The 24,801-nt window shown below is 36.5% G+C and overlaps 4 protein-coding genes across 5 annotated transcripts; 1 reads left to right on the top strand and 3 right to left on the bottom strand.

The window, feature by feature from the left end:
• Positions 1–204: 204 nt before the first annotated feature.
• LOC128207393 (uncharacterized) lies at positions 205–4,648 on the bottom strand. Its single transcript, XM_052910274.1, has 2 exons — positions 3,479–4,648; positions 205–404 (listed from the first exon to the last, which is right to left on the bottom strand). The coding sequence occupies exons 1-2, from the start codon at positions 4,604–4,606 to the stop codon at positions 366–368; spliced, it is 1,167 nt and encodes a 388-aa protein (XP_052766234.1). The 5' UTR covers positions 4,607–4,648; the 3' UTR covers positions 205–365.
• A 6,417-nt stretch (positions 4,649–11,065) lies between these two features.
• On the bottom strand, positions 11,066–13,669 carry LOC128209900 (GDP-fucose protein O-fucosyltransferase 2-like). Its single transcript, XM_052914157.1, has one exon. The coding sequence runs from the start codon at positions 13,660–13,662 to the stop codon at positions 12,361–12,363; it is 1,302 nt and encodes a 433-aa protein (XP_052770117.1). The 5' UTR covers positions 13,663–13,669; the 3' UTR covers positions 11,066–12,360.
• Positions 13,670–14,174: 505 nt separating this feature from the next.
• LOC128209901 (F-box only protein 48-like) lies at positions 14,175–16,545 on the bottom strand. 2 transcript variants are annotated; one of them, XM_052914159.1, is made up of 3 exons: positions 16,482–16,545; positions 14,971–15,281; positions 14,175–14,339 (listed from the first exon to the last, which is right to left on the bottom strand). In XM_052914159.1, exons 2-3 carry the CDS (start codon positions 15,235–15,237, stop codon positions 14,175–14,177), a joined length of 432 nt encoding a protein of 143 aa, XP_052770119.1. In that variant the 5' UTR covers positions 15,238–15,281; positions 16,482–16,545. The 2 variants fall into 2 exon arrangements, with proteins under 2 accessions (XP_052770119.1, XP_052770120.1); XM_052914160.1 differs by having other exon boundaries at positions 16,389–16,484.
• Positions 16,546–16,580: 35 nt separating this feature from the next.
• Positions 16,581–23,251, top strand: LOC128209100 (phosphatidylinositol-glycan biosynthesis class F protein-like). The gene is made up of 5 exons (XM_052912955.1): positions 16,581–16,848; positions 20,225–20,310; positions 21,322–21,438; positions 21,714–21,822; positions 22,244–23,251. The coding sequence occupies exons 1-5, from the start codon at positions 16,585–16,587 to the stop codon at positions 22,358–22,360; spliced, it is 693 nt and encodes a 230-aa protein (XP_052768915.1). The 5' UTR covers positions 16,581–16,584; the 3' UTR covers positions 22,361–23,251.
• Positions 23,252–24,801: the final 1,550 nt, after the last annotated feature.

Raw genomic sequence — 24,801 nt, forward strand, 5'->3', positions numbered from 1 at the left:
TCTTAAGAGTTTAAAAAGTATAAAAAAAACTCGATTGGACCATTTTTGCTTTTAATGGCACGTTATCAATGAAGTTTATTCTATCTTTGATGAGCTGAATCTTTGTTTCGATCATGAGAGTTTGAAATCAGAACATTTTCATACCATATACATATTCCATTTGATTAAATTCCAACAGTTTTATATTTGTAGTAGTGCTAATGTAAAGTCAACACAAGGGTGAAGGCAAGTACAAAAGGCTATGTCTATTTAACAGTTTAATACACAATCTACAGTTGCATGTTATCCTATCGAGCTATAGTTAATGACTGACGCTGGAGCGTGCCGGGCTCCGCGGGCTCTGGCCAATCACGTGGTCAGTCTATCTATAGTCCGTTCCATAGATATAGAACATCTTCCTCGTTCTGGAATAAAATAAGTTCTTGCATTACAAAATGAGATGCTAATACCAATGTGGATTAGTTGTATACATTACATGTAAAAACAATAAATCGTGCTAGTTAACCACTGCTCCTACATTGTTCAAAGCACAGGTAAAGGAAAATGTGCTTATCAGCATTTGATCGCTGATTAGTGGTTAACCCAGTTCTGATCATAGTTGCGCACATTCCTTCTCACAAATCTGCCAGACCGTGTTACATAAGGGGAGCCTGATTCACTGTTTGAATTGCTTGAAGTCGGAATTTGACCTGAGCTGACCGACTGGGGCGCATCTGGGGAAATCGGAGAGCTAGCCGAAATGTTGTAATCTAAAGGCAGGATGTCTGATACAATTTCATTTGTTTTATGTAGAACTTTGCGATTTCGGCGGTAAATTTTTCCATCTCGTGTTTGTACAGTGAATGACCTCGGTCCATTTTGTTGCGCGACTTTTGCAGGAACCCAAATTTTTCCTGTTTGAACTCTAACAGAGTCATTAATGGATATGGGCTTTAATTGCCTTGATGATGAATCGTGATGCTGCTTTTGCTTCGATTTTGTATGAATAGCCGTCTGTTTCACCTTGCTAGCATTCACTATTTGGGGCAATAGAGCTTTGTTTGTGATTGGCAAAACTGATTTGGTTCTGCGACTACAAAGTAGTTGAACAGGGGTGTATCCACAATCTAGTGGCGTATTTCTATATTCTAATAAAGCAAGGTATACATTTTGACCACTATCTCTTGCTTTTTTCATAATTTTCTTCGCAATACCTACTCCGCGTTCAGCCAAGCAGTTACCCTGGGGATGAAGAGGTGAAGACGTTTGATGTTTGAAATTCCATGATTTTGCAAAATCAGCGAATTCTGAGCTCGAAAATTGAGGCCCATTATCACTATGTAAAACATCGCAAATTCCATTGCGAGCAAAATGTGCCTGCAGTTTGTGAACAATCGTACTAGATCGTGTATTTGTCAAATGGTCAACTTCAAAAAATCTTGAATAATGATCAATCGTAAGTAGATAGTCTCTGCCGTCCAAATGAAACAAGTCTGTTGACAAAACTTGGTACGGTCTGTCTGGGAATTCTAGAGAGATCATGGGTTCTTTCGTATTTGAATCTCTGTGAGTCAAACATATAGGGCATTGCAACACGTGTTCTGTGATCTGCCTTTGCATGCCAGGCCAAAACAAACAGTCTTTGGCGCGCTGTAAAGTCTTGGTTACACCTAGGTGACCTGTGTGAACCTGTTTAACCATTTCTACTTGCAGGGATTTTGGAATGAGGAGTGTTTGAGTTCTGAAAAATAGTTCATCTTCGAATGACAATTCGTCCCGGTGATTCCAGAAATCGGTTACCGCGGACTCGCAGTCTGACCGCGATTCCGGCCAACCTTGTAGTATAGTCCGTTTCAATACTTTCATGTCATGATCGTCTCTAATAGCCTGTCTTATTTTTTCAAGTCGTGAGTCGGTTACAAGAAGCTGTCTTTTAACCGAATGGACGTGTGTGTCCAAACCTTCAATCAGTGTCGGGTAAGTTTCATTTACTGAGTGCCTTGACAAGTAATCAGAAACGGGAATGTCCTTTCCGCGTACGTGTTCTACTGTTACGTCATACTTTTGCAGAGATAGCAGCAATCTCTGAAGCCTGGGAGGGGCTGCCGACAGTTTTTTTTTTCATTATTGCAGAAATCGGTCGGTGGTCACTGTGAACTATTACGTGTCTACCATACGTAAACTGATGGAATCGCTTACAACCAAACACGATTGCAAGGAGATCGCGTTCAATGTTTGCGTACATTTTCTCGGTATTAGTTAAGCTTTTTGAAGCGTATGCTATGGGCCTACCGTCCTGCCATAAGGAGCATCCGAGCCCGTTTTGTGATGCGTCACATTCTAAGACTAAGGGCTTCTTTGGGTCAAAGTAACCTAGAACGGGTGAGCTTGTTATCGTCTCCTTGACCTTTTCGAACGCGCGTGTCTGCGGCTCATCCCAAAAGAACTCGATATCTTTCTGCAAGAGGCTCCGGAGAGGGGATGTGGTTTCGGCGAGTTTTGGCGCGAATTTGGCCAAGTAATTGACCATGCCGAGGAATGTTTCTAACTCTGCGCGGGAGTCCGGCGTTTTGAGTTTCACAATGGCGTCTATTTTGGCATTGTCGGGTTTGAGGCCATGACTAGAAATGACGTGACCAAAGAAATGGACTTCTGTCGCTCCGATAACGCATTTGTCGGGATTAAATTTAATGCCTATTTCGTGTGCTCTATTGAGCGCTTTTCGCAAATTTTCGTCGTGTTCTGACCGTGAGCGACCATGTATCAAAATGTCGTCTACTATGGCATGAATTCCGGGCAAGTTTTCAAAGATTTCATTGCATTTCTGCTGAAATATGTCGCCTGAAGATGTGATGCCAAATGGGAGCCTTAGGTATCTATATCTGCCGAAAGGCGTACTGAACGTTGTAAGTAGGGAAGACTCGTGATCTAGTTTGACACTCCAATACGCATGCGTAATATCTAGAATACTGAAATGTGTAGCCCCACATAGCTCTGACGTCACGTCGTCTAAAGTCGGCATTGGGTAATGCGGTCTACGGATTGAGTCATTTAGAGCCTTTGGGTCAATGCAAACCCTAAGTTTACCTGTCTTTGGCTTTTCTACCAAAACTATCGAATTTACCCAGTCAGTGGGTTCGGTGACCTTAGTGACAATTCCGTCTTTGACCATGCGGTTGAGTTCGTCCTTAAGTCGTGGTTTAAGAGCTTCGGGCACTTTTCGCGGGGGGTTCACAACGGGGACTGCATTTTCCTTAAGGTGTAATTTCGCAAACCCTGGAATTTCCCCAACTCCATGGAAAAGCTCTTTGTATTCGGACATTACAGAATCCCTAGTCAGTACTTGGGGCTCTTTGGGGGAGTTTTCTACAGAGTAGGTCAGCTTGATCAAATTCAACTCTAGTGATGATCTGAGTCCTAACAATGGAGGGGCACGATTCTCAACAACATAGATTGTAGCCATGATTGTATCAGATTTGTGGCAGCAGGGAAGACTCACTTTTCCAAGAACCTTGAGAAGGTCGCCTGAGTAAGAGGTCAGTTTGCTGTCGGGGGGCTCGAGAGGGGCACTTAATTTTAGGCGTTTGAACGTTTCATGTGAAACTATGTTGCATTCACTGCCTGTATCAATTTTGAAATGTATTGGTACTTTGCTAGGACCAAGAGTGATGGGAACGAAGGCACGGTCTGGCGATTGTGATAAAGAACGTGTGCTTACCATGTCGATGTAGTATTCCGGTGTGTCACATGAATATCCACATGCACCGTCTACAGCACTAGCGTCAATGTCATGTACAGATTTGTGGTAATTCTGGTTACTTCTGCACATATGTCCAAAATGATTTTGTTTTTGGCACTTGTTACACAATTTGCCAAATGCTGGGCACTGAGTTTTGGTAGGTCCGTGCACTCGTCCGCAATTGTCACATGATTTCTCATATCGTTGATATGAACGTTGTTGTTGGCGCTGCTGTGGTGGTTGGCGCTGCTGTTGGTGGTTGTCTGGCGGTGGCTTACGTCCGTTACGTCTGTGTATGGCGTCCACGGGTGTTGGGGTGACTGGCGGTGTGTCCGTTTGCGTTGACGTCAAATTCATGGTTGCCATTTGAGTCTGGCAGTACTCAAAGCTTTGAGCTATCTGGAGTGCTTTGTCAAGCGTTAGCTTCTCTCCTTCATTGATGAGTTTTTCCCTTATTCTTGAATTGTTCGTGCCGAAAACGATCCTGTCTCTGATCATTTCGTCTTCGTTTGCGTTGAACTTACAGTCACGTGAGCGTAGTCGTAGTCGAGTGACAAATTTGTCGATAGTGTCAGCTCCTTGAACTTCGTTGTAGAATCTGAAGCGCGCGAAAATTGGGTTGAGTTTTGGCTGGACGTGAGCTTGAAATTTCTTGTAAATGGATTTCAGGCTCTTTTTCTCGGCTTCAGTCAGAGTCCACGCTTGATGAACGTCGCGGCCTTTGTCGCCTATCCACAAGAGAAGATATGACACTTTCTCTATCTCTGATTTGGAGCTCAAAGGTCCAGTGAAGATGAGTTCCACGTGTCGCTTGAACCTTTCCCACGCCTCCGGGAGGTTTGTACTGTCCCAATCCATGCACGGAGGTGTAATTCCTGACATATCCATATTTCGCTGTTATGAATTAAGTCCAAATAATGTCAAGATCACTGTCACAGGACTACGTAATTCGTTTATTTTCTGACATCATGTTTTATATTTGTAGTAGTGCTAATGTAAAGTCAACACAAGGGTGAAGGCAAGTACAAAAGGCTATGTCTATTTAACAGTTTAATACACAATCTACAGTTGCATGTTATCCTATCGAGCTATAGTTAATGACTGACGCTGGAGCGTGCCGGGCTCCGCGGGCTCTGGCCAATCACGTGGTCAGTCTATCTATAGTCCGTTCCATAGATATAGAACACCAACTAAATATGAGTTCTACAATCAAACCGAGTTCATAATATGTTGTACCCTTTTTAAACATCTATTTTAATAATAACGTGTTTCTTGTTTTATGACGTATTGTTCTAGATCCCTGTCAAGGCTATTTTAATTTCACTCGAGACATGTGTTTGTTTTATTCTGATATATTTTATTCTGTTCCATAATTTTGAAAGCGTCATTCAAAAATTTACCATTTGCTGACCCTTTCTTAATGAAGAAATTCTCCATTTCATTTTAAAAATATAAGATTATTTCAATAAGAAAGTAGTTTCTGGAGACAAAATATTTTCCATTGACTTTCATTATTTTTATCCAAGCATCTTTTAACCCAAACAGTTTTATAGAGTCAAGATATAATTTGATATTTGTAAGCTTTAACCCAATATGTTCATAGTTTGGGTACACTATATTCCAAAGAAATATGCACATAGATCTTGGACAATTTGTTTGCTTGGAAACGTTAGGAATGTGAAATATATATAGGTACAGTGTGTTCCCACTGGTTTAATGTCGTACGAAGTGCTACATACTTTTTGCTGGTATTCAGTTTGTCGATTGTTCTGTGTTTATTTTTGAAGAAAGAAAACAACAAAGCTGTGGCATATTCTGAAGGCAATATAAATAGTTGAAGATTTATATTGCTGTGTTTTAAACCACTCTCTCTTAAAATTATGGATATGTTTGTGTTAAGTTTTAGAGCTGAACATTTTAAATAAGGATTGTAATGTATTTGTAAACATTGAACGTTTCCGACAAATGACCATTGTTTGTCAATATACTTTGTTTAGCTTTATAGAAGAGTTTTGTCCCTTGTTTTAAATCTTCGCCAAAATTTAACGTTTGCAGGATACCGAGTGGTCAAAACTATAAAGTTTTTTTTAATAGCCGGCAGAAAAAAAACACCCCTGAGGCATATTAATTGTTTTCAAGATATAGCATGACCTCAATTTTAAGTCAACCATCATCTTATCTCTCCAAATTTGCAAAATATTTTGTTGTTAATACAACGGGTATTAATACATTGCATTTAACCTTAATCTAGTTCAATGTATATGATTGATTTAGATGGCATAGAGTTATTTTGTATCAGTGTGTGGTCTAAACTAATAATTCTGTCATGTTAAGTTCCGGTTCAACTTACTCTATATCATTTAGAATGCTTTCCTCTTCAGTTTTGAGCATGCTTTATTATTTTATTTCTTATCGAACCTTTTATGTTTTCCAATAATGTGTTTAGATTTACATCTTTATTAAAAACTATAGTTTCTTAGTCTGTGATTCTATGTCCGGTAGAAGAGAGTTGGATAGTTTAATCTGGGAGGAGGATTATTGGTCCCAGGTACCCAGAACCGTATCATAACTGGTTCAACAAAACCTGAAGTTTCCTGGTCTGAAATCAAACCGTGCAGGATATTAGTCTAGTTCCAAGAGATATTTGTGTTCATTTTGTGTCCAAAGGGTCTCATGGTATATTTGTGTCGGGGGATGTCTGAATTTCATTTTAGCGCGGCTGGACAGTTGGTCCTGCAGGTTACCATGATAACAAAGACAACAGCCAAGATGGCAGTCGTTTTCTTAGCCCATGACTAGTCTTACAATATTTATTATAACTATTAAAACAAAAATTTATTGACTTAAATGTTTGAAGTTATTATGTACACATGGCTTTCTACTATGCTGACCATCAAGGTAAGCAAAGGTTACGGCCAGTGTCATTTAAAGGTCGAAATGTGTATAAGTGCTAAAATATCAGTTATTTACCTCTGATTGTTTGAATCATTTGCAAACTAATGCAAAATTACATTTAAAGAGCATATTTTTGTGACATGTAATCACTTCCCATCAGAATAATCCAACAGAGAACGGCATAAGATAGTCTGGTAAGATACACCAGCGAATTACCTCCTTATATCGACTTTTCTGAATCTAAATTTTTGTCAGCAGTCTTATATAACTGGTTTCCATGGATTTTCGCAAAAATTGGCTCGTTCCAAGACAAGAAAAAAAGGTTGTCAAAACGTTCAATCTGTTATAGTGCAGATTCAAGGTCATTTAAAGGTTATACACCTACTGTATTGGCATTAATAATTGAGTGACCATTAATCGATTTTGGAGAAGAGTTGAAACAAAAGTAAAATAAGCGATGGTATGTACCAAAATGTTTGGCAAAGCCTGTATTATATGGAGCTGGTGTCATTAATTGCCAACACGTGTTGAGGATCGAGCAATCAAAGGTGGCGCCCAAAATGGCCGCAATAACTTGCAAATTCAGTTAGAACATTATACTGGAATGCGGCAAAAATCAATAAAATATAGGGGTGAATATTTGCATTGATATTCATTGATATTACTTCTCCTATAATGCACTTCGAATTGCCATGTACCAATGACCACCTCAAGGTCAAGGTCAATGTCATTTCAAGGTTAAAGTACGAATATACCTCAAAATTTGTGCGTTTTTTTCTGAATTTTAATGCACACTTTTCTTCTTTTGAAAATAATTTACGTTTAGTTTGTGTTATATACTTGTGGCAGAAATGTATGTGTTTTTTATAAAAACAATATTTTACGGTAAACTGTTCAGATGGTTTCTTAAAGCTGCACTCTCACAGATTTGACACTTTTTAAAAGAAAAATGTCCCAGAATCGGGTCATTTTCGCATCAATGCCTTCAATTTATAACTCACAATTTGATAAATCACAACAGAACAGGCCTTAATTGGTTGGTAAACTGCCGGAAATTTCATTTTTCTTAAAGCGTTAGTAATACATAAGTCATAACACATCATGTTATGAACGTAGGTATGATAAGCTGAGATTTGATCTTTTGTCAGCAGTCTCATATTACTGGATTCCAGACATTTACGCAAAAATTGGGTTATCTAAAGACACAAATTTAAGAAAATGTCAAAACGATAAATCTGTGAGAGTGCACATTTAAATGCTATTACAACGTCCCGAAGGTTGTCAAAGGATTGCTATTATAGTTGTAGGGCAAATTGTGCTAGCCTAAGTGCGTAACACTTACATGTGCAACAGCATGGGATGTATTTTTTGGCAATGTGCTTCATGTTAGCATACAATACTTACTTCATGAATGCCAAGGGTTTTTGAAGGTAATAAGTTGTTTTTAATTTATTTGAGTTTGCTTACAGGAGTTGTTATAGAAAAGTCATGGTCTAATTCCACTATATTTCTCTTTGTTATGTTTTACAGTGAAACATTTTTAAGTTTTTGTGAAAGCAGCTAGGCGTAGTGTGATCCCAACGCATTTTACCAAAAACAGGCTGCTCCGAAGAAACTATCATATGACATTGTAACTAACTGTTTTACTTTAAAATACGTATCTTAAGGAATAGAGGATAAATGTTTTATAATAAACTTTATAATCATGATATACAGAACTAAGCAATTCAAAATCAAGGTCGAAATGATCATTTGAATTTCAAAAAGCGAATATTAAGCATACCGTCTGTGTTATTTATAACATCATTATGGATTTCATTTGAAAAAGTCAAAACATAATTAAAATCACAGAACATTTTGAATCATATATCATATCTTTTCCCATATCGAAACTGAATAAACGAAATCAGGTTTAGCGCATTTGACCTCACTTTACCTCATCCAGTGCTTAACAAACTGCATGTATACTATTTGTGTGAATTACATATAAGCCCATTCATCCGGAATTTAAGCACTGTTCAAGTCAATCCAGTGCTTTACCTAACTTATTTACCCATTATCAAAAAATGACCACATGTTGGCAACCGTAAAGCTTGTTTAAAGCCAAATAAACACATATGAAACTCTAATATAGTCTACTCAGTGTCAAACTTACCATATGTTGGCAACCATAAAGCTCTTTTGGAACCAAACAAAACCACGTGCAACTCTAATTTAGACTTCTCATTACTGCAAAAAATGACCTCATGTTGGCACCATAAAGCCCGTTTAGAGCCAAACAAACACATATTCAACTCAAGTTCTGACAACTTAGTGACTTACAGACCACATGTTGGTACCATAAAACCCATTTAGAGCCAAACAAATTCTTATACAACACTAATATAGACTTCTCAGTGCCAAACTTACCATATGTTGGCAACCATAAAGCCCATTTAGAGCCAAACAAAATCACTTGCAACTCTTATATAGACAACTCATTACCGAAAATTGACCACATGTTGGCGCCATAAAGCGCATTTAGAGCCAAAGATTCACATATACAATTCCAGTTCAGACTATTCAGTGACTTACATATTACATGTTGGCACCATTAAGCCCATTTAGAGCCAAACGAACACATATTCAACACTAATATAGACTTCTCAGTGCCCAATGGACCACTTGCACGCAGTCAGAAAGTCCATTTAGAGCCAACCAAACACATGTGCAACTCTAATTGAGACTTCTCAATGTCAAACAGACCACATGTCGGCAACCATACAGCCCAATTAGATCCAAATATACACATGTGCAGATCTTATTTAGACTACTCAGTGCCAAATAGACCGCATGTTGGCAGCAAACTAAGCTCACAAGCCAAACAAACCCATTTGCATCTCTAAATAAGCCTAAGCAACCACAATTTGGCATATAGGTTATGTGTTATCCAATGGCAATCCTAAATAATCGGGTCGTGGTCCCAGTGATACTGCACGGGCCAGTTATGTACTCATATTGTAAATGAGCATGCCGTGACTTCCAAAATAAAGATATACAAACGAAAAATTAAGTTTTTGCGAATTTTACAGCAATCACAATGGTGATTGAGATCACTATTGTACGTTGTAATGTTACAAAGCCATAGCGATTTAATAAATATAGATAAAAAAATGAAAGAACATACAATTTACAGTTCGGCCACAACTGTTCATAGAAACTTAACAAAAAAATGTTTGAAAGAAGAAAAGTATACAGTAAAAGTCAAGATATTTTTGTACTTTGATCATGAAATGACCTTGACCTTAACATTGAGAAGGTCAATGTCATATTTCACTTTAAAGAACATTATGGGAGAAGTAATATTCATGTGAATATTCACTTGTATCTTTTTAACGATAATTGGCATATTCGACTATAACATTTAAAATAAATTAGCAATCTTGAGCGCCATCTTGGGCGCTATCTTGGATTATTTGGTCCGCACCACGTGTTTGCAATTTATCTCGCCAGGTTTATATAATACAGAATTGTCCGAACAATTTGGATAAATCACCGCTAAATCTACCTTTGTTGCCTCAAAACCCACTTAATGTCACTCAGGTTGTAATGCCTTTTAGAGATTTAATATTCATGTGGTAATTAACCTTTAGACGACCGACCTTAATAGCGGACCATTAAATTTCAATCATTCAAACATGACCAAATTGTCTTAAAAATTGAATAAGGATTTGATGCATCAATGTATATTATTTAAAACATCAAGATACTAAATAGCCTTATATATAGTCTATCAAAAAGTGTTGCTTGTTTAATAATGTAACGTGCGACGACAAACAAACACCAACAGATCCCTTCAGAGAAAAGCATGCTCTCAATCCACACAGAGCCCGGGTTTTTGCTTATTTGCATATTACCAACCAAGTAAACATACGTACTATGAACGTATACTTCCGTCTATAACGTAATGTTATACTATGAACGCACATCCGTCGCCAATAGCGGACCGTTACGTATACATTACAAACCAAGTACACATACGTACTATGAACGTACTTTCCGTCTATAACGGAATGTTAGACTATGACACACATCCGCCGCCATCAGCGGACCGTTACAATAATATTACAATAAGATCATTTTCAGCAAACACCAGGATAAGGTGTTGGTACGTAAATTGGTGTACTTTTAATACCAGTACACCGTATGCCTTCTTTTGGATGAGTATGATATGACTTAATTATATGTTACAGAGCTATTCTCTTTTAATGGAAGATTACATTAATTTGTACATTATTAAAAACAATTAAAGGTAAATAACTGATTGTTTCGCACTTTTTCACATTTCGACCCTGGAATGACCTTGACCTTTGGTGACCTTTATAGGCAGTGCCATTAAATATTTAATTAGGACCATGAAGCTATCTTGGTACAGTGTATGTACAATATAATGACTCTACTCAGTTGATATAATGATGCACACAAACAAGGCTTTTATTATCGCACACAGTTTATTCGGACACTTGGAAACTTGGAAACTTAATAAAAAAACAAATGACATCAAATATAAGTACACAGTATAAATAAATAACATTTGATTTAGTTAAAAACATTTAAAATAATTGTGGCAGTGGAAAATTTTATTATGACAATATCAACCACAACAAACAAGTACATTGTAAATTCACCAGTGCTTAACAAATATATTTAAAAAGTTTGATAAATGTTTAACCACATATGTCGCATAGGTATTCAGTAAAATATTCATTTATAAACAATAGAATCAAAATAAAACCTATACAGTGTTTTTTTCACCATCATTAAGGTATTTTTGGAATAGGGGAAAAGGGCCTTTCCAACAGGGTAACTGTCGTCACTTTGACTAAAACTGAGAACTACAATTTTGCATAGAAGTTGATAAAAATGCTTTAACAAATATTCATAAAAAATGAAAGAATGTGATCAAGTTTGTTTCTATAAGAAAACACCAATTCATCCATTGGTTGGAATTCTGATATGAGGGTCTGATGTCTTGATGAAATTATTTTTGAGTTTTACTTTCACTTTTGGGAAAAAATGTTTATTTTTATATTGACCAGAAAAAAACCACACTGTTTCCCTGTAAGATTTTTTTAAGTGACACTTCATATTATAAAGTATTAAACCATATATACAGCTAACGGTATACATATTACATAATCACCCAATTAAAATATAAAAGCAATAAACATAACTCACAAACAGAATGATCAAAACATATAAAGTAAGTTTAAAGGGTTTTTTTATATAAAAGATAACAGAATAAATAAAATGAACATGGTCAGATGTTTCTTTAAAATCAAATTTTCTAAAACTCAAATCTTAAGGGTTAACACTAACTTTTAAAAGGACTAACTTTTATATTGGCAGCATTATTTCATACTTTGTTAAAATTCATTTTCCTTACTTTTATGACCAAACACCAAACAAAAATTGCATATATTGATCGAAAAAGAATTGCATAAAACAAGCCTAAAAAATCAGTTTTCAAAAGCTTTACTAACGCTTTTCGGCAAAATAAATAATTTCCTGTTTTATTTTTAAATACTTATTCTCTACTTTTAGCTTTTAATGGTGTTTCATCACTGAAACAAGCATTTTGCTTGCATTTCACACTCAATATTTTGATGTCTAGCCCTATAAAACATGAACAAGCCCCTTTAATGATAATTATTACACATAAAGACAATAAAGCCAAAAACCACAAAAACGTAATATTTTCTCTTCAACTAGAGCTTCATATCCCATTTAGTTGGCTGTTCACAGTCTTTCCCTTCTTCATCACCACAAAGTCGGTTAAATGTAGCCTCTTGATTAAATCCCATGATTTCCCGCTCTTCCTGGATGCGGAATGAAAACGTAGAAACATATGTGCCCACAAATATCTGAGCGTGTGCACAAATCCATTGGTCTATAATAGCTACACCTCCATCTTTCAGAATTTCCAAATCTTTTGAAGTTGGTGTATATTTGAATACTTCATATCCAGCTTTTTCAACAAGCTCTTTGAATTCTTTAACCTGGTCAGCTGGAGCATCTGTGGAAAGAAACAGCTTTTTAAGTTTGTACTTCTTTAGATATTTGGCAATTTGTTTTGCAGCATTTTCAAGACTAGGCACTTCCTTTTTATGGGCATAAAGATAATCCTTCCTCCTCAGATGCAGGGCAGCATATGGCCCTCCTTTAGCCTCACCATGTTTCCTCTTCATCTGAGTCCAGACCTCTAGCTCTGTTTTGTCTGACTGATCATCAGAGTCAAGGAAATCCTTTCTGAACTTATCACCAATGTCCCTGAGCTGCTTGGCAAATACCATGCTGCGTCTAGCCGTCCACCATTCAGGAGACCATTCACTATACCGGCCATGAATCAATGTCTCAGCCCTGTCCAAAAATACTGATCTATCAGTTGAATTATTCACCAAAAAATCTTTAAATGTTACATAATAGGCCTGAGCTGACAAACAGTCAAATTTTTTGGCATAGAAATTCTCATATCCAAAGAACTGCCCCTCCCACAAACCATTACCTAACTGCCTGTAGCGAGGTTGCTCAACACACTCACATATCTCCATCTTCTCCTCCCATTTACCGCTCCAGCCTCCCTTGAATCGCTGTAGGTAATACACATGATCCACGTCTTTTGCTACAGTTTTCAGGTAATCTTCAAACTCCATCACGGGTGCAAGCAGAGCGAGGCTGTTTACATCAAAGAAATGCCTCCAGGGTTGCTTGGTCTGCTGAATCCCCGACTGCCAGTGGTAGAGCCGGCCCCAGGGAGGCAGCACCAACACCCAGGGCTCAACCTCATTGAGAAACTTGACCATGTTGGCCACCCTCATGTATACATCCCGTCTCAGGTTGAACCCTTCCCCTGGATTGACATCATAAAGGAGATAGCGTGTTGGCTTTGCTGGACCAAACTCTGGAAGATTATCTTTGGCTTGATATAAATTTCCGTCATTGTGTCCACTGATGAGATGAAGACTTAGTGTTGATAGCAGAAATGCTATTTGCATCAGAAATGAGAACATCTTGAAATAATAATAAAATTATCTTTTAGATCTACCGTAAGTTATACAAATAATAGTTGCAATATTAGTGTGTATAAAATGTTAACAAGTAAACATATAATTATAGCTGACAGCTGTGTGTAAAACCAATAATATCACAGTGAACAATCAAGGCCTAGCCTTACACAAATGTAAATGCTTTACAATAAAAATCTGATAAGAGCTTAACAATAAATCATTAAAACATTTGTTGAACACAATCACACCTTTCCATAAAAAAAATGAGACACAAATTCACAGAAGCCCTTCAAGTCTTAGTACAAGATTCTTAAGAAAGCTTCTTTAATGAGCAGGAAATAAAGCCTTCTTCAAAATAAACATACTGATTCAATGAAAGCAATTATTTATAAAATCCTGATGCAGATATCTTTACTTTAACAATTAAATTGAGATTTTTCCCCTTTGTTATAAACGAAAATGTCTAGGATTCATTCCTATTGTAGTTAACTGGGACAGTCTTGTTAGTAAAGATGTCAAGATCTCTCTAGCTCCCACTGTAGGATCTGACCCCAGGAGGCAGTGTCTAGATGGCAAAAGCCTGAAGCCGGCAGCTGATCGTACGTTAAAATGTTGCTGAACACACCCTGCCGCCACAGAAGCTTCACACCATTTGCACCGTAGTAACGCTGGAATGTTGCCTGTAAAAATATTGAGGCAAAGCTAAAAAAAATGGAAAAAGCATAATTTCACATATATTTGCCTATATAATTCTTGTTTTATAGAGGTTAATAATCTAAAAGCTACGCAGACATAAAAATATGAAATTAAAGGAGAACATTTATAGGATTTTATGCATCCATACTAATTATTCACCCACACTGTTATTCCATTATTAAGCAAATCCATTATGATTGTTTTTCATACAAATGATAGTTTTCGTTCAAACGAAGCATCAAAATCGGAAGACTAATCTTTTTTTCTGAAAATGAGCAATTAATCAGCAATGTTGATACTGCACAAGATTGCGTCATATTTCATCCAGCGGGTTGATATCAAATTTTGACCAGTCAACAAAAAACACCCCCAAATGCTTGTGTAAACAGGTCAGTTGTTCAATTTTAGAGAAATAAGAAATAAATAAAATATTATGTTATCAGTTGGAAACTTCTTTTTTATTTAATCTGGATCTTCTTAAGTGAGCAAATTATTTGAACAGTTCACTCTCAGTTTCTCAAGATATTCAAGAACAAACTCAGTCCCTTACCAGAACATATCATGAGAAAGGTCTAATAATTTTTTATGTCAAATGTTAATTTTCAAAGTGGATACCCTCCAAGTATATCCTCGAAGTCGGTCAATCTCAATATCTTGCTGGAAGTCAGTCAATGATCTACACAGTCTTCTCCAAATAGCGTCACTGTGCTGGATGATTTTGTGCCAGCGTTGACAGGTCTGAGAACACTGGACAATTTCCCTGCAGGGCAGATGCTGGAAGATCTCAGTCAGGGTCTCGGTCGGAAGACACGTGATGGGACTGCTGTGATCCACTAAGGAGATTACTTCCGGATGTGAAACCTCATTGCTCAAGTGAGACATCTAAACCTTTGGCTGTGTGTCATTGGAGACTGCAGTTTTTAATTCTGAAAAATATAATGTTTATGGGTCAAATAAGGTCAGATGTGTAGCCGACATGGTATCAGCCTAGTCATTCTAAAATGCCGTCCAGGCTTTTTTTAATGATGTTTAACCAGGCTTAACATCATTAAAAAAAGAAGCCTGGTCAGCATTTTAGAATGACTAGGTATCAGCTCTACTTGATGGACAAATAAAGTTAGGTCTTATATCGTTGGCGATATCTATCCGATATTTAAATCACATGATCCTAATATTGGCTGTATATAATTTTGTTGACATAAATCATCTGTGTTCATCAGCATCATCATCATCATCTGAAGTGAGCATATCACTCATGTTGAGTCTTTTAACGCAGCAATTGAATTGCGAAAGCTTTTGTTTTTTTACAGGTAAAAATCTTTGTTTGTTTACTTTGGTAAAAATGGTTAAAAATGGCCTCTCATCAGTCTCACAAGGGCCAACAGTTACTGGACCCTGTCAAAAGCGGGCTTGCTGACTACTTCCTGTGACAGTCAGTTCCAGAGAACAATGAATTTATGCTGGATAGAAACTATTACAGTATGCTGATTACCTTGATGATAAGTAAGATATATTGCTGGTTGTGCCCCCTTGAATTTTTTGCTGGTCTAAGGGAGCTGAGGTCTAATGTCTACATAGTTGTTAAGGATCTTGTATAGCATGGTCAACCAGTCATTGCTTCAGCAGCACTGAAGGATTCTCGAATTTAGCTCTGATAACATGTCACTGACACTACTGGTCCTTGAATATTCATGCTTGAAAAAGTGAGCTGCCCTACATTGGACAATCTCGAGTTGGTTTGTAAGGCATTTTGTATATGGTGCCCATACAATACTCAATAGATGACTATTCTGTAGTTGGCCAGTGTTCGTGCATGCTCTTTGTGTTTTCAAAAAAAAAGATAACAGTGGCAGCTTTAAAAATATCAAAAGTCAATTTGATTTACTAATTAGTAGATTCTACAACGTCAAAATGTGTAAACTCCACTTTGATATGAATATGACATCTGAAAGCCAGTGAAGCGTTCAACTGTCAAACGTTGAAACAGTGTAAACAAAGCGATCAACATTATGTTTAGAAAAGCAAATGCTTACCTAAGATCCTTTATTCTATTGATAGCATATGGTGTAGCAAAATGTTCAAAGAATCATTCTTATCTGATAATGACTAGATAAGCAAGTTATTACCTGATATCGACACGTGTCCACAAATACAGTTTATTTACATTTTTGACAGTTAGGCGGAAGTGACGTTTTCTTGTGAAGCTCTTCAATGTGGAGAATTTCCAAGATGTCTGCGCCCATGTTGTCAATTTCAAGTGGAACCAAGAAATCACTGAAAAAAGTTCTTTTAGCTGAACTTTTCATTGTTATAGCATTAGTCTGTATCATATTCATACCATTAAATACTAGCTCTAATTTTGACATAATTTTTAATTCGCTATGGACGTCAAAACTGTTGGCAGTTTTCTGTCTGATGCTTCACAGTTTGCTGGAAATGTTCATGTTTACAGCGACAGATCGACACACTCTGAAACCTGTTGCTTTTTTAAAGGTGATGAAACATACCTTTTGTCAAGTGAACCAACATCAGTTGCTATTGCCTTGTGTTAAATGTTGCAAAATTTGGATATGGCAGGGTTCGAATTTAGACTCGCATACTCGCAAAATGCGAGCGACATTTGGAAATTGCGAGTGACTTTTATTCAAGCTCGCAATATTCTGCGAGTGGCTTTTTCTAGACCACAAAATGTTAAAAGGAAAGTAGAATAAACATGAACTTAATTCCGCTATGTAGTCGAGTGTAAACAGCCTATAAGTGGCATGTTTACACTACCGGTATAAAGAAGACAGAACGGAGTCACGCTCTAGTAGGTTTTCAAAAATAGAACAAATACAGAAAAGGCCGAGTTTTATCTCGAATCTTTCCGGGATGCTCCGAGGCGTGCATAATACAAAGTAAATAGGAATGACGTAATCACCTAGCTCAATCATTGGCTAAATTTAGCGCTTTTGCGCACTATATGTAAACCCCATCGAATTACGGACACTACGGACCATGGACATTACGGACCAGACATTACGGACCAGATTTAGGGACACTACGGACCAGATTTAGGGACATTACGGACCATCTTCGGAATCTTACGGACCATGGTTTAAACATTTTTTTTTTTTAAATTAATCACTCATTAGTTTATAATTTGTTAATAAATACTTGAATATGAGTGCTCAGTATGACGTTATATCTTCCATAAAACTGAAAAATCCTGTGAAGTTCGAATAGATCTCAATATAAAATCTTGTGAAATTCCAAAAGGTGTTAAAGAACTATGCATTTATAACAAATATGTGAACAATAATGAACGAAATTTGAAAGATCGGCAGTTAAATCAGTTAAAAGCAACAGAAGAAATATTTTCCAAAACAGTTTATTTCCCAAAATAAATCGAGCAGAAGTATTTTCCAAAACAGTTTATTTACCAAAATAAATCGAGCATATATTAAATAAACAATATACATAATTATAGATATAACGTTGATTTTCGGCTCGAGTTGAGCGTTTTGGTGACGCCATCTTGCACTGAAACCAACCATTTGGTCACGTGGATTCCCCGCCTTGACTGAACCTTTCAATTAAAACAGTTGAAACGGAAAACAAACAAATATGACGATTCAAAGTTTATTTCAGAAAGCAATCGATCACATATGAAAACATTAATATTCACATTTACAATTATAGGATAAACACATATTTCGTTCATTATTATTCAAATTATTATAATATTTTATTAAAAATACATTGATGTTTAACATTGGAATTTCCTGGATTTTTCAGTTACATTAAAGATAATTTTCATACTGAGCACTAATATTCAAGTATTTATTAACAAATTTAAGACCAATGAGTGAATAAATTAAAAAAAAAATGTTTAAAAACATTATAAATGATGGTCCGTAAGTTTCTGAAGATGGTCCGTAATGTCCCTAAATGTGGTCCGTAATGTCTGGTCCGTAATGTCCATGGTCCGTAGTGTCCGTGACCCACCCCATCATCCTGTCAAAATGAATAGACTTCGTTGATCGATATATTTCATGGTCCAAAGTATCCACGCTACATTTACTGTTGCTTTTTTATTTTAAATTTATTATTTTATTGTTTTTAATACTTATAGACTTAATGAAATCTGTAGCGTGCTTGTCGAAGGGGTATTAAATAACCCGATGGCGAGGGTAAATATACAAAGTGAACAATGTCAAATTATTGGACAGCTTTGTTATCAAAAAGCTGCCAGCATCAGACGAGTCTTTCCATACCCCCCAAATAGAATAAGCCATCAACAAGTTCTAGTAGTCGAGTCACTCAAGATTGATACTTTTTAATATTCATAATATGTCTTAGGTTTTAATTTCTACTTTAATTATACAATATTATAAAAGAATAAAGCAAATAATAAAATTGCAAGTTGATTTGTCATTTTGCGAGTTGCCTCAAAATGCACTCGCAAAATTTTGCGAGTGCTCCTCAAAGTTAAATTCGAACCCTGTATGGGGATCATAGTTTTGATCAATTAATCAGTCATGGACATGTAGTGTGTGTGGGTTAGAAGCAACTTGCCCAGTTAGTTCAGTTGGTAAGAGTGCCTCGCCAGTGTTCTGGTGGTTGTGGTTTCAAGCTTTGCATGGGGCACACATTTCCTCCCATGATTAAATTACTGGTGTCAGATGAAAGAGGTAGTCTAAAATAATAGACGTGTAATACAGGATTCTTCCAATCCCTAACGTCTAAATGGGAATGTGCAAAAAACGGGGGTGTTTTAAAAATATTGAAATTGTTTTAAGTGAAGTATTTTATGGTTGAAATTGATCATAAAGATTTATATTCATATTTTACCATGTATGTGAAATGTTATTTTGCAGTAAACAAGCATTTAATGCATTAAAACAAGTTGTTTACCTTTCGAAAAAAACGAAAGTTGACTGACACAGACAACAATTATGCGAAGGGAACAACTCGATACAATCGTAATAACTCGGCCTCCTCCGACAAAGCTTCGAGATAGACCTTGCTATACAATCGTATATGGCCGAAATGTTCCGAGCAATTTAAAACTGTGCCCTGAAGCCTTGCAGGTGCCCTTCATGTATATATCGTTATGTTTTGACAGAATGAAATGAAGAAAAGCCGTCAAACTCATAATTATAAGTTGGATATTTATTTATTGTGTACGGAACTAATATAAAATAACATTATCTGGTAATATTTCTTGTTTTTATGATATTTTATAGACACTATATGCTTTAACCCGGAATCCTGATTGGAACAACTACCCACTTTTGATACTAAACAATTTGTACGTGAAGGATTTGCCATATCAAAAATCTAATAAAAATCGGTCAACATACAATTATTTGGACTAATGAAAGAGGCAGTCCTGAGTGCTTGGATTGACCTGAAAGGTTAACGTGGGAGGAGTGTAGTGTGTGAGAGAAGTTATCCAATTATTTATCATTGGACAATTTTTTATTACATTTTTTATATAGCAAAGTAACACCCAGTTAGCTAATCACAATGCATTTCGGGATTATCCTGAATCTCATGCCCAACTGTTATTCCAGATTGCTTGTTCAGTTAAAATTAATCAGTGCTTATCACTAGCAGATTCAATGGGGCAATGGATATGAGTGCTCTTTTAAACTATTTAAATTTTGGTTATGAGGGAGGGGAAATAATCAGAAGGTTGTGCCCCTAAGTAATGCCCTCTCTAACTGTACTCCCTGGATTCACCCCTGTTTTTTTGAATTTGAGAAGATATTTAATATTTTAAAATGTTTGAAAAAGGAAAATCAAAAAATCTTAAAATTTAGAATTTATATATATTTTATGATTTTTGCATGGTAAAACATTCAACATTTTTATTTGTTTTCAGGCGTGTTTCAAAGGAGCTGTGTTGATGCTGATCAGTGTGGTTCTCTTCCACTGTATCTTTGTTCTCTTTGGTGCAGCTTTCTTTGAGTAAGTCTAAACGCTCTGACTAAAGATAGAATTTGCTGTATAAAATCACATTTCACAGAACATCATTTTGTCATATTTTAACTAGGTTTTTAAATATTGTTTTTTTGCCCAATTACTAAAGCTAACATTAATGGATAGTCATGAAAGTTGGTGTGTGGGTAGTTTATGTGAAGGTTCTGATTCATCTTATTGCTTTTGAGTGGTTTGGGATCAAGATCACTGTAACTAAAAATAGAAAAATGGTTTCCACCCAATAACTTAAGTAAGCATTGATGGATAGAGATGAAAGTTGGTGTGTAGTTTAAGTGAACAGTTAGCTTGAGATTGATATTGATGGGGGGGGTCAAGGTCATTTATTCTTAAAATGAAATTGATGGATAGTGATAAAAGTTTGTCTATAGGTACCGTAGCTTATGTGAAGCACTAGTTTGGGATTGCTTTTTGAGGTGGGGGGGGGGGGGGGGTCATGGTCACTTTTACTAAAAATTGACAAATGGTTTGTGCCCAATATCTTAAGAATTGGTAGAAAGTGATAAAAGTTGGTGTGTATGTAGCTTATGTGAAAAGCTAGCTTTGGATTGTCTTTAAAAACGTTTGGGTCAAGGTCACTGACAGTGAGTTACTGTTACTACAAATAGAAAATTCAAAAATGGTTATAACTTTGGTAATAATTAATGGATAGACTAGTAATTAAAATTTGTGTGTATGTAGCTTATGTGAAGACCTACCTAGCCGACAACTTGACATGTAGCTAGAGTTGATGGAAACTACATGTATACACATAAGATACTTTCATACAACAATTTTCTGTTATGTCTCTTTTTCATGTAGGTAAAGATAAAGACTGCTTTTTTTCTAAATAATAAAGAAATTTATTGAGAATAATTTCTGATTGCCCATATTAAAAACCTGGATTTGTTGCATTGCAGCGTTTCTAGTTTTAATAAAGTTATTATGCATCATGTTATTCACTAAAAATATGTGACAGTGTTCTCCACCCATGCTTTTCAGAAACACAGCAGAAACATTTCATTTAGCCCTTGTGGTAGGCAGTACATCAGTTGCACCAGCCATAATTCATCTAGGTACATCAGTTGATAAATGGCTTAAAGTATTTATCTTTCAAAGGTAGGGATTCTGTAGAGAGTTTATAGTTTACCTTTATATTGCCATTAGAAACTTTAACAAACAATAAATTCCATATAGAATATTTACAAAATATTCTGATTCATTGTTATTTATAACTTAAAGTCATAAATCATATTTTAAAACCATTGATTGAAATAATTTTAATTCATTTCTATGTCATCTTGTATTTACTAAGTGTACACACCAAAGTAAATGTAACCCCTTACTTTAGGATTCTTCAATTATTATTCATCTGTGTCACGGAATTTGTATAGTTCAGACCAATGCGTGGAGACGATGGTGTTTTATACAAGTGTATGCAGTGTGCTGGGAGTGTGGCTAGGGGCCCTGCCGATTCCTCTTGACTGGGACAGACCATGGCAGGTAACTACATATAAAACAACTTTTGCTATTATTTGCAGATATGCATGCATCTTTTTCAACAATTGATGTAATGAGAAAGTGTTACAATTTAATGAAATATTGTTCTTGTATTCAATACATGTTTATGATTGTTTAATATTGTAGTTTGATTTGTTATGTTTTTATTTCTCATCTCATCAGGAGGCATATGTATAGGAAGGCCCATATCTTTAGCTTTCATTATTTTAAGTTATGCCTCTTGTCTGACTGAGAGAAAAACAATTTGAGTGTGTGGGGTTTGCTCCTCTTTTGTATTTTATAAACTTCAAGCTTTAAATTATTTTTGAAATATATGTACTCTAAAGTTAAACTAATTTGAAGAAAAATGTATTGTTCCCTTAAATGTTTATGCTTAGATTTATCTTTCTTCCATGTCTTGCAGGTGTGGCCTATCACCTGTGTATTAGGAACAGTTCTGGGTCACTGTGCAGGCCTGCTGCTGTCCGCTATCCAAATAGCTTGCCAGATCTCTTCCACTGGCAAGTACAAGGCCACCTGAATGGGTCAGACACGCAGGAACAGCCAACTCAGGAACATAGCTGCTCCAGGGGCAAGCTTCTAGGAAGTCCTACACTATTTATTTACTCACTGACAGTACTGCAGAGTATGTTGATGGTTAAAAGCATTCAAGTTTTTGTGTCATCATTATTATTATAAATGATATAATTCTGAGATTGCAATGATAGGGAGAATGTGATAGTTGGACTATTTAGAAGGAAACTGAAAATGTTTTTCAGAGGTTGGAATTACTGTTAATAACGGTGCTTTAATCGCATATTGAACCAGCCACGGATAGAGATATGCAAATTATGTTTTCTTCCACAGATTTATGGGAAAAAATGGATTGAGTGAGCAAGAAAACAAAACAATTGTTAAAGAAAATGAAGCGAAAAGCAAACAATCTTTTTGTTCTTATAATCAATATAAGGAAGAAAGTTTTTCCTCATATTGCTTTTCAACACATTTGAATGCATTCTTGAACTTAATCTCTATTGGAGATTAGAAAAAAGTTTCCATACTTACTATGTACTCCATAGTTTTGAGTATTAAAGCACGAAAATGAATTAACCAAGTTCTTAAGATAATTATAACGGATTTTTAGAAAAATATTCATTTTTATTGAGAATAAATTAAAACCTGTCTTCTAAGGATTAAGGTTTGAAACAATTTACCTACCTGCATCACTTGAGCATCATTAGACACTTATTTTGATTGATTTTTTATATATAAAAATATAGTTTTGATTGTTATAAAGATTGCTTCTTTTTACAAAGGCAGCATTAAGAATTTCAGGTGTCAATGAACATTTCCGCTTCTTGATTAAAAAATTGTTTAAAATATCGCTGTAAAGGCAATGATGGCATGTGCTTACCAAATAAACATTATGTTCAGAATTCTTCTATCGTCACAGAGTTGTTTTATTCCCCCCAGAATGTGTTGAGAGATATCAAAAGTAGACAAACCCTTTATCAGTGTGTTTGAACCAGTATTCCTTTCTATACTGATCGCTTTTTATGACCAGATGTTTGTACAAAATTGTTGTTTTTGTCAGTAGCCTCGGTAAAAAATGACTCCGTCATCATTTCAGACCAAACAATAAAATCTTTTCCTGTTTGGTTAAGGCTATCTTCTACGTCATCAACATCATCTGGTCAAATTCTAGTTGTGATTATCATATGGCTTCAATCAGATAAAAGCCTTGTGAACAAAGAAAAGCCTAAAACTAGTAAAAAGTTTGAACAGGCGGAAACTTGTATTTTTATCATCTTCAAACATTTCACAGACAAACAATAGGATTTTTATGCCCCCGAAGGTGGGCATATCAAAATCGCACCGTCCGCCCGTCCTTCCGTCCGTCCGTGTGTCCGGCTCAATACATCGTGTCCGGGCTGTAACTTTCCCTTGTAAGGACAAATTTTAAAATAACTTGCCACATGTGTTCCACATACCAAGACCACCTGTCGCGTGCAAGACCCGTGCCCCTACCTCAAAGGTCAAGGTCACACTTAGTCTTTATTCACAATGGAATGCTGCATATAGGACATAGAGTATAGGTTGTCGTGTCCGGGCTGTAACTTTCCCTTGTACGGACAGATTTTAAAATAACATGCCACATGTGTTCCACATACCAAGATGACGTGTCGCGTGCAAGACCCGTGCCCCTACCTCTAAGGTCAAGGTAACACTTAGTGTTTATTCACAATGGAGTGCTGCATATAGGACAGAGAGTATAGGTTGTCGTGTCCGGGCTGTAACTTTCCCATGTATAGACAGATTTTAAAATAACTTGCCACATGTGTTCCACATACCAAGACGACCTGTCGCGTGCAAGACCCGTGTCCCTACCTCAAAGGTCAAGGTCACACTTAGTCTTTATTCACCATGGAGTCCTGCATATAAGGACATAGAGTATAGGTTGTCGTGTCCGGGCTGTAACTTTCCCTTGTATGGACAGATTTTAAAATAACATGCCACATGTGTTCCACATACCAAGACGACGTGTCGCGTGCAAGACCCGTGCCCCTACCTCAAAGGTCAAGGTCACACTTAGTGTTTATTCACAATGGAGTGCTGCATATAGGACATAGAGTATAGGTTGTCGTGTCCGGGCTGTAACTTTCCCATGTATAGACAGATTTTAAAATAACTTGCCACATGTGTTCCACATAACAAGACGACGTGTCGCCTGCAAGACCCGTGTCCCTACCTCAAAGGTCAAGGTCACACTTAGTCTTTATTCACAATGGAGTGCTGCATATAGGACATAGAGTATAGGTTGTCGTTTCCGGGCTGTAACTTTCCCTTGTATGGACAGATTTTAAAATAACTTGCCACATGTGTTCCACATACCAAGACGACGTGTCACGTGCAAGACCCGTGTCCCTACCTCAAAGGTCAAGGTCTTACTTAGTTTATATTCACAATGGAGTGCTGCATATA

Source organism: Mya arenaria, chromosome 11, assembly GCF_026914265.1.
Source record: "Mya arenaria isolate MELC-2E11 chromosome 11, ASM2691426v1".
NCBI classification, from domain to species: domain Eukaryota; kingdom Metazoa; phylum Mollusca; class Bivalvia; order Myida; family Myidae; genus Mya; species Mya arenaria.

Coding starts and splice junctions, on each gene's coding strand:
- LOC128207393 (XM_052910274.1), bottom strand. CDS start 4,606: ATGGATATGTCAGGAATTACACCTCCGTGCATGGATTGGGACAGTACA. Junction 405..3,478: donor TTCTCAAGGTTCTTGGAAAA/GTGAGTCTTCCC, acceptor ATTTTATTCCAG/AACGAGGAAGATGTTCTATA.
- LOC128209900 (XM_052914157.1), bottom strand. CDS start 13,662: ATGTTCTCATTTCTGATGCAAATAGCATTTCTGCTATCAACACTAAGT.
- LOC128209901 (XM_052914159.1), bottom strand. CDS start 15,237: ATGTCTCACTTGAGCAATGAGGTTTCACATCCGGAAGTAATCTCCTTA. Junction 14,340..14,970: donor TTCGAGGATATACTTGGAGG/GTATCCACTTTG, acceptor ATATTTTTACAG/GCAACATTCCAGCGTTACTA.
- LOC128209100 (XM_052912955.1), top strand. CDS start 16,585: ATGTCTGCGCCCATGTTGTCAATTTCAAGTGGAACCAAGAAATCACTG. Junction 21,439..21,713: donor AAAGTATTTATCTTTCAAAG/GTAGGGATTCTG, acceptor GAATTTGTATAG/TTCAGACCAATGCGTGGAGA. Junction 21,823..22,243: donor ACTGGGACAGACCATGGCAG/GTAACTACATAT, acceptor CATGTCTTGCAG/GTGTGGCCTATCACCTGTGT.